We start from the raw sequence: 14,802 nt of genomic DNA, 5'->3' as shown, positions 1-14,802 counted from the left end.
GACTCAGGAGCGTGACACGCGCCGTTTCGTGGCTGCTTGTTCGGACTGCGCGCAGACTAAGTCGGGTAACTCTCCTCCTGCCGGTCGTCTCAGACCGCTCCCATTCCTTCTCGACCATGGTCTCACATCGCCCTAGACTTCATTACCGGTCTGCCTTTGTCTGCGGGGAAGACTGTGATTCTTACGGTTGTCGATAGGTTCTCTAAGGCGGCACATTTCATTCCCCTCGCTAAACTTCCTTCCGCTAAGGAGACGGCACAAATCATTATCGAGAATGTATTCAGAATTCATGGCCTCCCGTTAGACGCCGTTTCAGACAGAGGCCCGCAATTCACGTCACAGTTTTGGAGGGAGTTCTGTCGTTTGATTGGTGCGTCCGTCAGTCTCTCTTCCGGGTTTCATCCCCAGTCTAACGGTCAAGCAGAGAGGGCCAATCAGACGATTGGTCGCATACTACGCAGCCTTTCTTTCAGAAACCCTGCGTCTTGGGCAGAACAGCTCCCCTGCGCAGAATACGCTCACAATTCGCTTCCTTCGTCTGCTACCGGGTTATCTCCGTTTCAGAGTAGTCTGGGTTACCAGCCTCCTCTGTTCTCATCCCAGCTTGCCGAGTCCAGCGTTCCCTCCGCTCAAGCGTTTGTCCAACGTTGTGAGCGCACCTGGAGGAGGGTGAGGTCTGCACTTTGCCGTTACAGGGCACAGACTGTGAGAGCCGCCAATAAACGCAGGATTAAGAGTCCAAGGTATTGTTGCGGCCAGAGAGTGTGGCTTTCCACTCGCAACCTTCCTCTTACGACAGCTTCTCGTAAGTTGACTCCGCGGTTCATTGGTCCGTTCCGTGTCTCCCAGGTCGTCAATCCTGTCGCTGTGCGACTGCTTCTTCCGCGACATCTTCGTCGCGTCCATCCTGTCTTCCATGTCTCCTGTGTTAAGCCCTTTCTTCGCACCCCCGTTCGTCTTCCCTCCCCCCTCCCGTCCTTGTCGAGAGCGCACCTATTTACAAGGTACATAAGATCATGGACATGCGTTCTCGGGGACGGGGTCACCAATACTTAGTGGATTGGGAGGGTTACGGTCCTGAGGAGAGGAGTTGGGTTCCGTCTCGGGACGTGCTGGACCGTTCACTCATTGATGATTTCCTCCGTTGCCGCCAGGATTCCTCCTCGAGTGCGCCAGGAGGCGCTCGGTGAGTGGGGGGGTACTGTCATGTTTGTCATTTATTATCTTGTCTTGTCCCTGTGCTTCCCATTCTATTCGTTTCCCTCTGCTGGTCTTATTAGGTTCTTTCCCTTTTTCTATCCCTCTCTCTCCCCCTCCCTCTCTCACTCTCTCGCTCTCTCTTCTCTCTATCGTTCCGTTCCTGCTCCCAGCTGTTCCTATTCCCCTAATCAATCATTTAGTCTTCCCACACCTGTTCCCGATCCTTTCCCCTGATTAGAGTCCCTATTTCTTCCTTTGTGTTCCGTTCCTGTCCTGTCGGTTCCTTGTCTAGAATTCACCGTGCTGTGTTTGTGTATCGCCCTGTCGTGTCGTGTTTTCCTCAGATGCTGCGTGGTGAGCAGGTGTCTGAGTCTGTCTGGTTCAAGTGCCTTCCCGAGGCAACCTGCTGTTCACCTGCTGTTCAAGATCGAGTCTCCAGTTTGTCCTCGTCATTTCGAGTGAAAGTTGTGTTTTTTTGTTTGTATTTACTTTACTGGATTAAAGACTCTGTTTTCGCCTAGTCGCTTTTGGGTCCTCTTTCACCTGCATGACAGAGACAGAAAGATAGGAGAGGGAGGGACAGAGAAAGGGGGGCTAAAGATAGAGAGCGAATGGGAGAGACAGAAAGATAGGAGAGGGAGGGGCAGAGAAGAAAAAAAATCCTGTTAGAAGGAGATTAAGTGTGAATTGCTTGCTAGCAGGAGATGTGTTCTGCCTGGTGACAGCTGGAACAGCCACAGGCCAATCAGATCACCACGTCGGTTTGAGTGAGGAGGTTCTTCCTGCGTGTATTGCCATCCCATTGGTGTTTTCCTTGTATCTGAAGGAGTAGTTATTCACACACACAGGGATATACACACAGGGTTGTAGCTGGGCAGTTCTGGTTCTGGGTCAACACTTGAGTCTCTGTTCGAAAGCACAATACAACACCAACAAACAAAATAACTGGGTTTGTGTGTGTGTGTGTGTGTGTGTGTGTGTGTGTGTGTGTGTGTGTGTGTGTGTGTGTGTGTGTGTGTGTGTGTGTGTGTGTGTGTGTGTGTGTGTGTGTGTGTGTGTGTGTGTGTGAGAGACAACAAACACAGTGATATGCACAGACTTTTTCCACACACACACACACACACACACACACACACACACACACACACACACACACACACACACACACACACACACACACACACACACACACACACACAACACCAACAAGTGATAGAACTGGGTTTATGTGTGTGTGTGTGTGTGTGTGTGTGTGTGTGTGTGTGTGTGTGTGTGTGTGTGTGAGGAAAAAGTCTGTGCATATCACTGTGTTTGTTGTCTCACACACACACACACACACACACACACACACACACACACACACACACACACACACACACACACACACACACACACACACACACACACACACACACACACACACACACACACACACACACACACACACACACACACACACACACATAAACCCAGTTCTATCACTTGTTGGTGTCGTGTTGTGCGTTCCATGTCCCATAGAGACTCAAGTAGCCTATTTACACAAAACCAGAACTGCCCAATGACAATCCTCTATCCAACTGTTCCAAGTGGTCCAGCCAATCACTGGTAAATATCCTATATATAACTCCACTAGTTAAACACCTGACACGAACTACTGTGTTAATATTCACGAGTGTTTTCCTGCAGACAGCTGTGTGGTCGAAGCAGAGTTTTAATTCTTATGACCTATGAATGGTATTATTACCTTATTGTTACCATTTCTACAGGGTACATGAATTAAGTACCACCCTGTTCATGTAAAGCCACATTTCCATATTGCCTTTTTAAAATTCTAATGTTATTACAAAGGTTTATGTTATTAAAGGTTTGTTATTACAAAGGTTCATGTTATTACGTAGGTTCATGTTATTACGTAGGTTCATGTTATTGCGTAGGTTCATGTTATTACGTAGGTTCACGTTATTACGTAGGTTCACGTTATTACATAGGTTCATGTTATTACGTAGGTTCATGTTATTACTTAGGTTTAGGTTATTACGTAGGTTCATGTTATTACGTAGGTTCATGTTATTATGTAGGTTCATGTTATTACGTAGGTTTAGGTTATTACGTAGGTTCATGTTATTGCGTAGGTTCACGTTATTACGTAGGTTCACGTTATTACGTAGGTGCATGTTATTACGTAGGTTCATGTTATTACATAGGTTCATGTTATTACATAGGTTCATGTTATTACGTAGGTTCATGTTATGACGTAGGTTCATGTTATTACGTAGGTTCATGTTATTACAAAGGTTATTATGATAATTTCTGCAGACTTGATTAATTAATGTGCAAAAGCTACATTACGTGATTTACTACATGGGGAAAACAACTCCTGCCTTTCAGAGACCAGGTTTAGTGTGTTTTATGATTTTTTAAAATAACAATATAAAAGTTTGCAAAGAGAGTGTTTTGAAAATGTCCACTGTCTGGGCTACATAACATCAGCTAGTGCAAAGCTCCTCTGGGCACCAGGCTTAAACAGGAATACACACGGAGAGCTGTGTGATTTTTCTTTCTCTTCCTGATCTTGAAAAAAATGCGAGTTCAATGCCACATCTATCATGGGTATGACTGGTAGCGCTCCACTGTAGTGATTGATGCCCTGAGGTCTTGGAATCATCAGGTGATATGTGTGATGGGTTTGATAGCTGGAGGACGGTTGTCGTTATATGTCAGCACTCAAGGGAGGTCTGCGGGTTAAGGACTACAGATGGGAGTTTGAGACTTGGGAGTTGTAGTCTCCTGAGTATGTTTTGGGCGTGCACGTGTGCGTTTGTTATGTGGAGCAGTCCGGAGGCTGGTTTTGTGTCTGGTGTCCGTGGATACCCAGTTGCTAGGCAAATTTAAGCCCCTGACCAGTGACCCCCCCAACCCCCAACCCCCAGCTCAGCAGCTGGCTCAGAGTCAGTGGAAGTCAGCAATGTCTCACACACACACACACACACACACACACACACACACACACACACACACACACCCAAACACCCCCGCACACCCAAACACCCCGCACATCCACACCACACCCAAACACCACTGCAAACCCACAACCACCCATCCAAGCACTTGTGAGCACAAATCGTCACAACTACTTTTTTATTTGGACTAAAGCATTGATTTATTGTATGTCATTACTGGATAAACTCTGGGACTTAACCCCTCAGGGTTGAACTACATGGGAGGTTGAACTCTGTTCTACTGACATGATGAAAACTCCAGTCCAGTGAGGAGTTTGAGTTGTACTTGAGCGCCTACTGAGAAAGATGCACTGAGAAGGAATTACATATCCAACACAGTGTGGACGACGCACAGCAGTTTCTGTGTGAGTGGGTGTGTGCATATGCAAACAGTGCCCTAGTTGTGTTGTTGGAGAGACAATAGTTGTTTGGCTATTTTGTTTGTCTATCGTGCAGTGTAGTGTTGTTTTGTATCTATTGGAAGTGTAGACCAATAAACCCTATTGAACACATTTTCCAATCTGATGATACAAGAGAAATAACGAGGTCTAACGGCCTCGTCATTTCCAAACTGCATTTAAACTTTCCAATTATCTCAGTGACATCTTCTGTTCATTTGCTGGTGACCTAAATAATCAAAAAAGAAAAACAAACAATTTTAAATGACGTGAAAGTCTCCAGCATTTGGCAGTGAGAGTCAGAAATCTACTCTGTACTCTCTGGCCAGTACAGTCCTGTGACTGTCAAAAGCAACCACCCTGCCACAACAGCTGCTCTATTCAGACCAATCATCCTTGTATTTAAAGGGGGATTGACGGTGGCTGGAGTGGGGGACTTCCATCGTGTCTCTGGGTCTCTGGGTTTTGGGAGCGCTGAGCTAACCGTGCGCAGAGTTAAACACAAATCAATGGCAACCCACAGAGAGATTTTCTCTCGACTGATTGGCACCAATGTGGTTCTCATTGTTGGTCGCTTCCATCATTTGAGCCTTCACAAAGAGACTAGTGCAGAAACCCCCCACACACACACACACACACACACACATCACACATCACACATAACACACACATCACACACAACACACCCACACACACACCCACACACACCATCACACACACACACCACACACACATCACACACATCACACACACACATCACACATCACACACACACACATCACACACACACATCACACACATCACACACACACATCACACATCACACACACACACATCACACACACACACATCACACACACATCACACACATCCCAGTAGACCGCTGTGTGCTATTATTTTGGGTTCAAGGTCTTGTGAAAGGACAGACTTCCAGAGGGAAGGACTGATGTGTTGATGATGTTTAAAGTTTTCTAAAGCTGGAATCCTTCATGGTGAAACAGTCTGTTAGAGATATTACAACAACAACGAAGTTAGTGCAAACAACAAACACAGTGTTTTCCCCTCTGACATCATCGCACCAATATGTACAGATTGTTGTTTTACCATGCTGCAGGACGCTCCTCAGCTCTGTGTGATAGAAGAGTCCAATATGTACAGATTGTTGTTTTACCATGCTGCATGATAAAACAATAACCAATATGTACAGATTGTTGTTTTACCATGCTGCACGATGCTCCTCAGCTCAGCAACTAAAACAATAACCAATATGTACAGATTGTTGTTTTACCATGCTGCAGGTTTAAAACAATAACCAATATGTACAGATTGTTGTTTTACCATGCTGCAGGTTTAAAACAATAACCAATATGTACAGATTGCTGTTTTACCAAGCTGCATGATAAAACAATAACCAATATGTACAGATTGTTGTTTTACCATGCTGCAGGTTTAAAACAATAACAGCGGTGGGCCATGGGCGCTGTTTCCCCCTACTGCAGATTCCACCTTTAAAGATACAGTAACTAACTACATCTGTTTACTCTTTTTGAATGTTATAAAATTAAATAAAGACAGTCGCACACTCTATATTTAAGCAAAAAGGCCAGAGGAGGTGTGGTATATGGCCAATATACCCCGACTAAGGACTGTTCATATGCACAACGCAACACTGAGTGCCTGGATACAGCCCTTAGCCGTGGTGTTGGCCATATACCACAAACCCCCAAGGTGCCTTATAGCTATTATAAACTAGTTACCAATGTAATTAGAGTAGTAAAAATACATGTTTTGTCATACCCATGGTATACGGTCTCATATACCATGGCTGTCAGCCAATCAGCATTCAGAGCTCAAACTACCTAGTTTATAAATATATTTAAAGAAAATCACATTTTTTGGTCCATTAAAACAACATCAAATTGATCAGAAATAAAGTGTAGACATTGTTAATGTTGTAAATGACGATTGTAGCTGGAAACGGCTGATTGTTAATGGAATATCTACATAGACGTACAGAGGCCCATTATCAGCAACCATCACTCCTGTGTTCCAATGGCACGTTGTGTTAGCTAATCCAGGTTTATCCTTTTAAAGAAGGCTAACTGATCATTTGAAAACCCTTTTGCAACTACTGTATGCTAGCACAGCTGAAAACTGTTGTTCTGATTAAAGAATAAATAAAACTGGGCTTTAGACTAGTTGAGTATCTGGAGCATCAGCATTTGTGGGTTCGATTACAGGCTCAAAATGGCAAGAAACAAAGGACTTTCTTCTGAAACTTGTCAGTCTATTCTTGTTCTGAGAAATGAAGGACTTTTCCTAGTGACCCCAAACTTTTGAATGGTAGTGTATATATAAATGTATTGGGTAAAACACAGATGTTTCAGCATCACTGTGCCTTCCTCAATAAGCGTTTATGCCGAAACGTTGGTCCTTCTTCTAACACCACCTGGTATAGAGATTCTGGATGGCAGGGAGCTCAGCCTCAGTGATGTTCTGGGGTCGTACGTACTACCCTCTGTAGCGCCTTGCGGTCGGATGCCAAGCAGTTGACATTCCAAGCAGTGATGCAGCCAGTCAAGATGCTGTCAATGGTACAACCATTCGTCATGTATCATAACAAACATTTCTCTCTCTCTTCCTCTCGCTCTCTGTCAGGACGGGCGAAGAGGTGGTGACCGAGGAGAAGCACCTGCATATGGGCTCCATGACCATGCCAGCCCCCCCGCAGCTTGCTTGCGGGCCGGGCTTTGCCGTGCGCTCCCAGTCACCACACTCGGTGGGCAGTAACGGTGGTGGGGAGGAGGAGGTGGGCAGCCCTACCTCCCGTAAGCAGCCCCCACCCAAACCCAGGAGGGACCCGGCTACCAAGCTGAGCATTTCCTCTGAGACAGTGGAACACAGCCCCACCTTGGTCTGCAGGGGCTGCAGGGCAAATCCGGATGGTAAGTGTTGAACAACGAGACTAGATACGCAAACATAGCCTGTAACTCAAGTAGCTAGGGGAAGATAGGCCTACTAAACAGCTATGAGAAATGCTACTTAATGCACAACTACGCAAACAAACATTACCATTATGCAACAACCAACAATCACAGGAAAATACTACACAACTACAACAAATAATGATGCGTACCACACAGCTAAGAAAACAAACAACACAGCTAAATAATGCTGTGCACCACACAGCTAAGAAAACAAACAACACAGCTAAATAATGCTGTGCACCACACAGCTAAGAAAACAAACTACACAGCTAAATAATGCTGTGCACCACACAGCTAAGAAAACAAACTACACAGCTAAATAATGCTGTGTACCACACAGCTAAGAAAACAAACACAGCTAAATAATGCTGTGTACCACACAGCTAAGAAAACAAACAACACAGCTAAATAATGCTGTGCACCACACAGCTAAGAAAACAAACTACACAGCTAAATAATGCTGTGCACCACACTAAGAAAACAAACTAACAAAACAAAAACTACCAACATTCTATTCAACTACAAAAAAAACGAAATATGCTGGGTGGTGTACAGTGAACAAAACATCAGAAAACCTCCTCTTTCCAAACATAGTCTGAATAAAGCTGATCCCTGATGTTATTTGTTAAAACCACTTCAATCAGTATAGATGAAGAAAACAAACAATGGGCAAGACAAAATATTTATGCCTTTGAACGGGGTATGGTAGTAGGTGCACCAAGAACTGCAACACTGCTGGGTTATTCACACTCAAGTTTACCGTGTATCAAAATGGTCTACCACAAAGGACATGAGCAACACAAAACTACATCCCTGTGGAATGCTTTCGACACCTTGTAGAATCCATGCAGTCTCTAAGGGCTAAGCTGTAAACAAATGAAACGTCAGCAGCAGTGAGATTGAATGAGCCGAGCAGCCAGAGTCCAGTGTACATGAGGTTGAGTGCAGTGTACATGAGGTTGAGTGCAGTGTACATGAGGTTGAGTCCAGTGTACATGAGGTTGAGTCCAGTGTACATGAGGTTGAGTGCAGTCTACATGAGGTTGAGTCCAGTGTACATGAGGTTGAGTGCAGTGTACATGAGGTTGAGTGCAGTGTACATGAGGTTGAGTGCAGTGTACATGAGGTTGAGTGCAGTGTATAGAGCGTCTGCTAAATGACTTAAATGTAAATGTAATGTAAATGTGTACATGAGGTTGAGTCCAGTGTACATGAGGTTGAGTGCAGTGTACATGAGGTTGAGTCCAGTGTACATGAGGTTGAGTGCAGTGTACATGAGGTTGAGTGCAGTGTACATGAGGTTGAGTGCAGTGTACATGAGGTTGAGTCCAGTGTACATGAGGTCGAGTGCAGTGTACATGAGGTCGAGTGCAGTGTACATGAGGTTGAGTGCAGTGTACATGAGGTCGAGTGCAGTGTACATGAGGTCGAGTGCAGTGTACATGAGGTCGAGTGCAGTGTACATGAGGTCGAGTGCAGTGTACATGAGGTCGAGTGCAGTGTACATGAGGTTGAGTCCAGTGTACATGAGGTTGAGTGCAGTGTACATGAGGTTGAGTGCAGTGTACATGAGGTTGAGTCCAGTGTACATGAGGTTGAGTGCAGTGTACATGAGGTTGAGTGCAGTGTACATGAGGTTGAGTGCAGTGTACATGAGGTTGAGTCCAGTGTACATGAGGTTGAGTCCAGTGTACATGAGGTTGAGTCCAGTGTACATGAGGTTGAGTCCAGTGTACATGAGGTTGAGTCCAGTGTACATGAGGTTGAGTCCAGCCATTTTAAAAATATTTTTATTTATTTATTTCAACTTTATTTAACCAGGTAGGCTAGCTGAGAACAAGTTCTCATTTGCAACTGCGACCTGGCCAATTTAAAGCATAGCAGTGTGAACAGACAACACAGAGTTACACATGGAGTAAACAATTAACAAGTCAATAATACAGTAGAAAAAAGGAGAGTCTATATACTTTGTTTGCAAAAGGCATGAGGAGGTAGGTGAATAATTACAATTTCGCAGATTAACACTGGAGTGATAAATGATCAGATGGTCATGTACAGGTAGAGATATTGGTGTGCAAAAGAGCAGAAAATAAAATAAATAAAAACAGTATGGGGATGAGGTAGGTAAAAATGGGTGGGCTATTTACCGATAGACTATGTACAGCGGCAGCGATCGGTTAGCTGCTCAGATAGCAGATGTTTGAAGTTGGTGAGGGAGATAAAAGTCTCCAACTTCACCGATTTTTGCAATTCCTTCCAGTCACAGGCAGCAGAGAACTGGAATGAAAGGCGGCCAAATGAGGTGTTGGCTTTAGGGATGATCAGTGAGATACACCTGCTGGAGCGCGTGTTACGGGTGGGTGTTGCCATCGTGACCAGTGAACTGAGATAAGGCGGAGCTTTACCTAGCATGGACTTGTAGATGACCTAGAGCCAGTGGGTCTGTCGACGAATATGTAGCGAGGGCCAGCCGACTAGAGCATGTGGATGAACAAATCAAACATTGTCTTCTAGTGAGTGTGGCTCTGCTCAGGTCATTCAAACCCACTGCTCCTGATGGTCATGAATGATGTTTATGTAGGCCTACATTTAATTTCAGCCCAGGTGGCCAATGTTTGTTACAATCATTGAATGTTGGATGTGAGTACATACTTTTATTTCATCATAGGGAGTCCTTCGGGGCCATGGGCATGCCTTCAGGGCCATGGGTCGTCCTTTAGGGCCATGGGGCTGCCTTCAGGGCCATGGGGCTGCCTTCAGGGCCATGGGGCTGCCTTCAGGGCCATGGGGCTGCCTTCAGGGCCATGGGTCGTCCTTTAGGGCCATGGGGCTGCCTTCAGGGCCATGGGGCTGCCTTCAGGGCCATGGGGCTGCCTTCAGGGCCATGGGGCGGCCTTTAGGGCCATGGGGCGGCCTTTAGGGCCATGGGGCTGCCTTTAGTGCCATGGGGCTGCCTTTAGGGCCATGGGGCGGCATTTAATGGGGCAACCTTTAATGGGGTGACCTTTAGGGCCATGGGGAGTCCTTTAGGGCCATGGGGCTGCCTTTAGGGCCATGGGGCGGCCTTTAATGGAGTGACCTTTAATGGAGTGACCTTTAGGGCCATGGGGCGGCCTTTAATGGGGCTGCCTTAAGGGCCACGGGGCTGCCTAAACAAGACAATAATGAAATAGCACATTTACATAGGTATTCAGACCCTTTACTCAGTACTTTGTTGAAGCACCTTTGGCAGCAATTACAGCCTTGAGCCTTCTTGGGTATGAAAATAAGAATTTGTTCTTAACTGACTTGCCTAGTAAAATAAAGGTTAAAATAAATAAATAAATAAATAAAAATGCCTATGGCCAAGACAATAAGAAGACACAGTGGCATAATAAATTCAACCACACCTTTGTTTCATCACAAAACCAGAGAGCAACATCTGTCCGGTGAAGTCCACAAAACATATTGCATGTAACAAACAGTTTCATGACCTACAGCATGGTCTAACAAGTTAATGTTTCTGACATTTTTGGACCACTAAACAACTATTGATTTAGAACCACGTAGAGTCGCAAAGAAAACAGGAGCTGCCACCCCTATTCCAGTACTATTTCAACATGATTAAATCACCTCTGCTTAGCCTAATACAGTGCCAAGTAAAATATACCAAAAACGATTTAGTCCAGTCAATGTAATCTATATATGAAGTGGCTTTCCATGGTTCTGATGTGTTTCCATGGTTCTGATGTGTGTGTGTGTGTGTGTGTGTGTGTGTGTGTGTGTGTGTGTGTGTGTGTGTGTGTGTGTGTGTGTGTGTGTGTGTGTGTGTGTGTGTGTGTGTGTGTGTGTGTGTGTGTGTGTGTGTGTGTGTGTGTGTGTGCAAGTAGAAAAAACATGTTAACTCACCCTACATGTAGAGAAATGCCAATGCCATCCTCCTCTCTTTTATGTTGGTGAAACAGTCTATCACTCTGTCATACTGTACACGCTTTTAGTTTTTGTTGTCCTAGTCTACCTGGCTAAAATGCTTGCTCGCTAGCCTAACTTCCATGGGCAATGTTAGCTAGTTAACATTAGCCTTCTACATCTAGCTACATGTTGAACTTCCATCCTGTCAGTCCAGGGACACAATTTATGAATTTATGGTTGGATCAGAATTGTCGTTATAGTCATTGGCCAGTACGGAGAATTAAGTAAAACCACAAGGCCAAATCCCTATCTCTATCCATGGCTAATTTTAGGAAAGGGAAACATTTTTTTGCTAGCCAGACATGGGAGGACAACAACCCAATAAGATGCAACAATTCAAGTTGTTTCTGTCAATCACGTATTTCTATCGATGCGATGTAATAGGAGTGAAGCCAAATCCAAACTGGCTTCCCATGACACTTTTTTTATGGTGCGCCAGGACCAATCACAGTTGAGCTCACTCAGTTTAGCTCAACGATGATTGGCTATTAATTATTATTTTTTTAAATATCAAAGGAGGCCAAATGCTCTTTGGCTTCCGTTGCCTAAAATGCTACAGGTGGCAACAATGTCATACTCTTTATGACCAGACAGCATCAGATAGATGTCCTACACATACAGAGACAGAGGGGCGCTGTTCTTCTCTCTCTAATGCTTTCTCCAGTGAGATACATTCATCCTCTTGCGAATTGAAGGAAAATTATGAAACACAGAGAGAAAGAAAACGTTTTTCTTGCTACATTTTTGGTGAAGCCTGTCTTCCCTTGGCATCCATGAATACACACCTGGGGGACTGCTAGTTAGCAAGATTTAATTTGGGCCTTCTCTCCACATGGACATGTCGCAGTTCTAGTATCTGTGTTCTACAGTATCTGCATTCTGCGTTCTACAGTATCTGCGTTCTACAGTATCCGCATTCTGCGTTCTACAGTATCTGCATTCTACAGAATCTGCGTTCTGCATTCTACAGTATCTGCGTTCTGCAGCATCTGCGTTCTACAGCATCTGCATTCTACAGCATCTGCTTTCTACAGCATCTGCGTTCTACAGCATCTGCGTTCTACAGCATCTGTTCTACAGCATCTGCGTTCTACAGTATCTGCGTTCTACAGTATCTGCGTTCTACAGTATCTGCATTCTACAGTATCTGCGTTCTGCGTTCTACAGCGTCTGCATTCTACAGCATCTGCGTTCTACAGTATCTGCGTTCTACAGTATCTGCGTTCTACAGTACCTGCGTTCTACAGTATCTGCGTTCTACAGTACCTGCGTTCTACAGTATCTGCGTTCTACAGTATCTGCGTTCTACAGTATCTGCGTTCTACAGTATCTGCGTTCTGCGTTCTACAGCGTCTGCATTCTACAGCATCTGCGTTCTACAGCATCTGCGTTCTACAGTACCTGCGTTCTACAGTACCTGCGTTCTACAGTATCTGCATTCTACAGTATCTGCATTCTACAGTATCTGCATTCTACAGTATCTGCGTTCTACAGCGTCTGCGTTCTGCAGCGTCTGCGTTCTGCAGCGTCTGCGTTCTACAGCGTCTGCGTTCTACAGCGTCTGCGTTCTACAGCGTCTGCGTTCTACAGTATCTGCTCATCTGTTTTCTTCTTAAAGCTTTTTAAAAGCCCGCAAAGACCTTGTTTACATATGGCAAAGGAATTTGCGGTCACATCTGAAGAGATCAGGGTCGGTTTCCTGATAGTTTAGGCTTATGTGTGTTTTAACATGATGCATCTTTCCTACAAACGTAAAATGAGTTTCCCAAAAACACAACGCAGAGATTACGGTTGCTAAGTGCGTTGTTGGAGCATGTGTCGACACTGATAGGATCTAAAGGAAGGAAGCGCTGCTCTCGGATCAGTTGTTTTCTCCTTTCAAATCTTTCCTTAAACATTATAATTATCTCACAATACTGACAACAGATCAGCCCCTGGAGAGATATTCTGCAAATATTGGGGCGGCTTATTCTAATGCTTACCCAATAAGAAATGCACTAATACACCAATTTGGCACATCATTGCACACGTTGTCACACATCATGAAATATGTTGAGACAAATTACAGACAGTGGCCTACAAGTAAGCTAAATAAACCTCAATTGATTGAACATGAAATGTATTCCAATATGATTGAAATAGGCCTATAGCTTACTGTTTATACTTGAATGCAGAGTCATCTCAGTTTTCATTTGAAGTTATCTATTTTTTTTTTAAATACGTCCCTTGTTAGTATTAAATTGCAAAGACATTCGCAACTTTGTATTTGACTGTCAACTTTGTTCTGATGTTATCGCAGTCACACATAGACATGTTTAGCGGAGATCTTCTGTGTATGAAGTGGACAACAACAAGCATCTAAAGACGCATTTAGCTGTTCTACTGGTCTGAGCCAACCGTTTAGATTACGAGCGTTTTCACGTGCAACTTTAATAGCGATGGTTATTTGGGAAAAAGCTCTGAGATTTAACGATGCTCCTACGACGGTTCTAACGATGAACTTAAGCCTTAAAATGCTCTTGGGGAAACTGGGCCCTGATCTTCATGTCCTGGTGTGAGCTGTTTAGTTTAACCTTTATCCTCATCACGTAGATGAAAGTAATGTTCTCCGAAAAGTGTAAGAGGACACTGCCAACTGTTACATGTTCACCTGCATTTACTAATAACAGTGGATCTCAAATGAAAACAGATGAATGAAACGAATGATGGGAGTGGGACACATTGGAAAATGAGATGGTGATAGAAAACGTAAGTAGAAAGTGCAGAGACATTTGACCATCTCTGATCAGATATGATTTGTTTTTTACTTTATTCCAATCAAATGTTATTGGTCACATATACATATATTTAGCGGATGTTGCTGTGAGCGTAGCGAAATGCTTGTAATGCTGTAAAAGCAGTAGTGTGGCCTTGCGGTTACTGGTTAGGGATGTAAACTAATGGAGCATAAGCACCTAACTATAAACTCAATCGCTGTGCAGCTGTACAAATACAGCTGCAATATAGATCCCTGCAGTTCATCCAGAGTGATCATGGGCCTCTTGGCTGCATCACTGATCAGTCTTCTCCTTGTATGAGCTGAAGAATGGGAAAAAATTTCAGTCTCTCGATGTGCAAAACTGATAGAGACGTACCCCAAGCGACTTACAGCTGTAATCGCAGCAAAAGGTGGCGCTACAAAGTATTAACTTAAGGGGGCTGAATAATTTTGCATGCCCAATTGTTCAGTTTTTGATTTGTTAAAAAAGTTTGAAATATCCAATAAAT

At 44.3% G+C, this 14,802-nt stretch overlaps 1 protein-coding gene across 1 annotated transcript in view; it reads left to right on the top strand.

The window, feature by feature from the left end:
• LOC124042128 (serine/arginine repetitive matrix protein 2-like) overlaps positions 1-14,802 on the top strand; it is a 39,581-nt gene that overhangs the window by 11,420 nt on the left and 13,359 nt on the right. The window contains exon 3 of the mRNA XM_046360487.1: positions 7,256-7,542. Within this exon, the coding sequence (XP_046216443.1) occupies positions 7,296-7,542 (247 nt within the window). The 5' untranslated portion in view covers positions 7,256-7,295. The remainder of the gene's footprint in view (positions 1-7,255; positions 7,543-14,802) is intronic.

This window comes from Oncorhynchus gorbuscha, linkage group LG08 (genome assembly GCF_021184085.1).
Source record: "Oncorhynchus gorbuscha isolate QuinsamMale2020 ecotype Even-year linkage group LG08, OgorEven_v1.0, whole genome shotgun sequence".
Taxonomy (NCBI): domain Eukaryota; kingdom Metazoa; phylum Chordata; class Actinopteri; order Salmoniformes; family Salmonidae; genus Oncorhynchus; species Oncorhynchus gorbuscha.
This window is presented reverse-complemented; position numbering and strand designations above follow the sequence as displayed.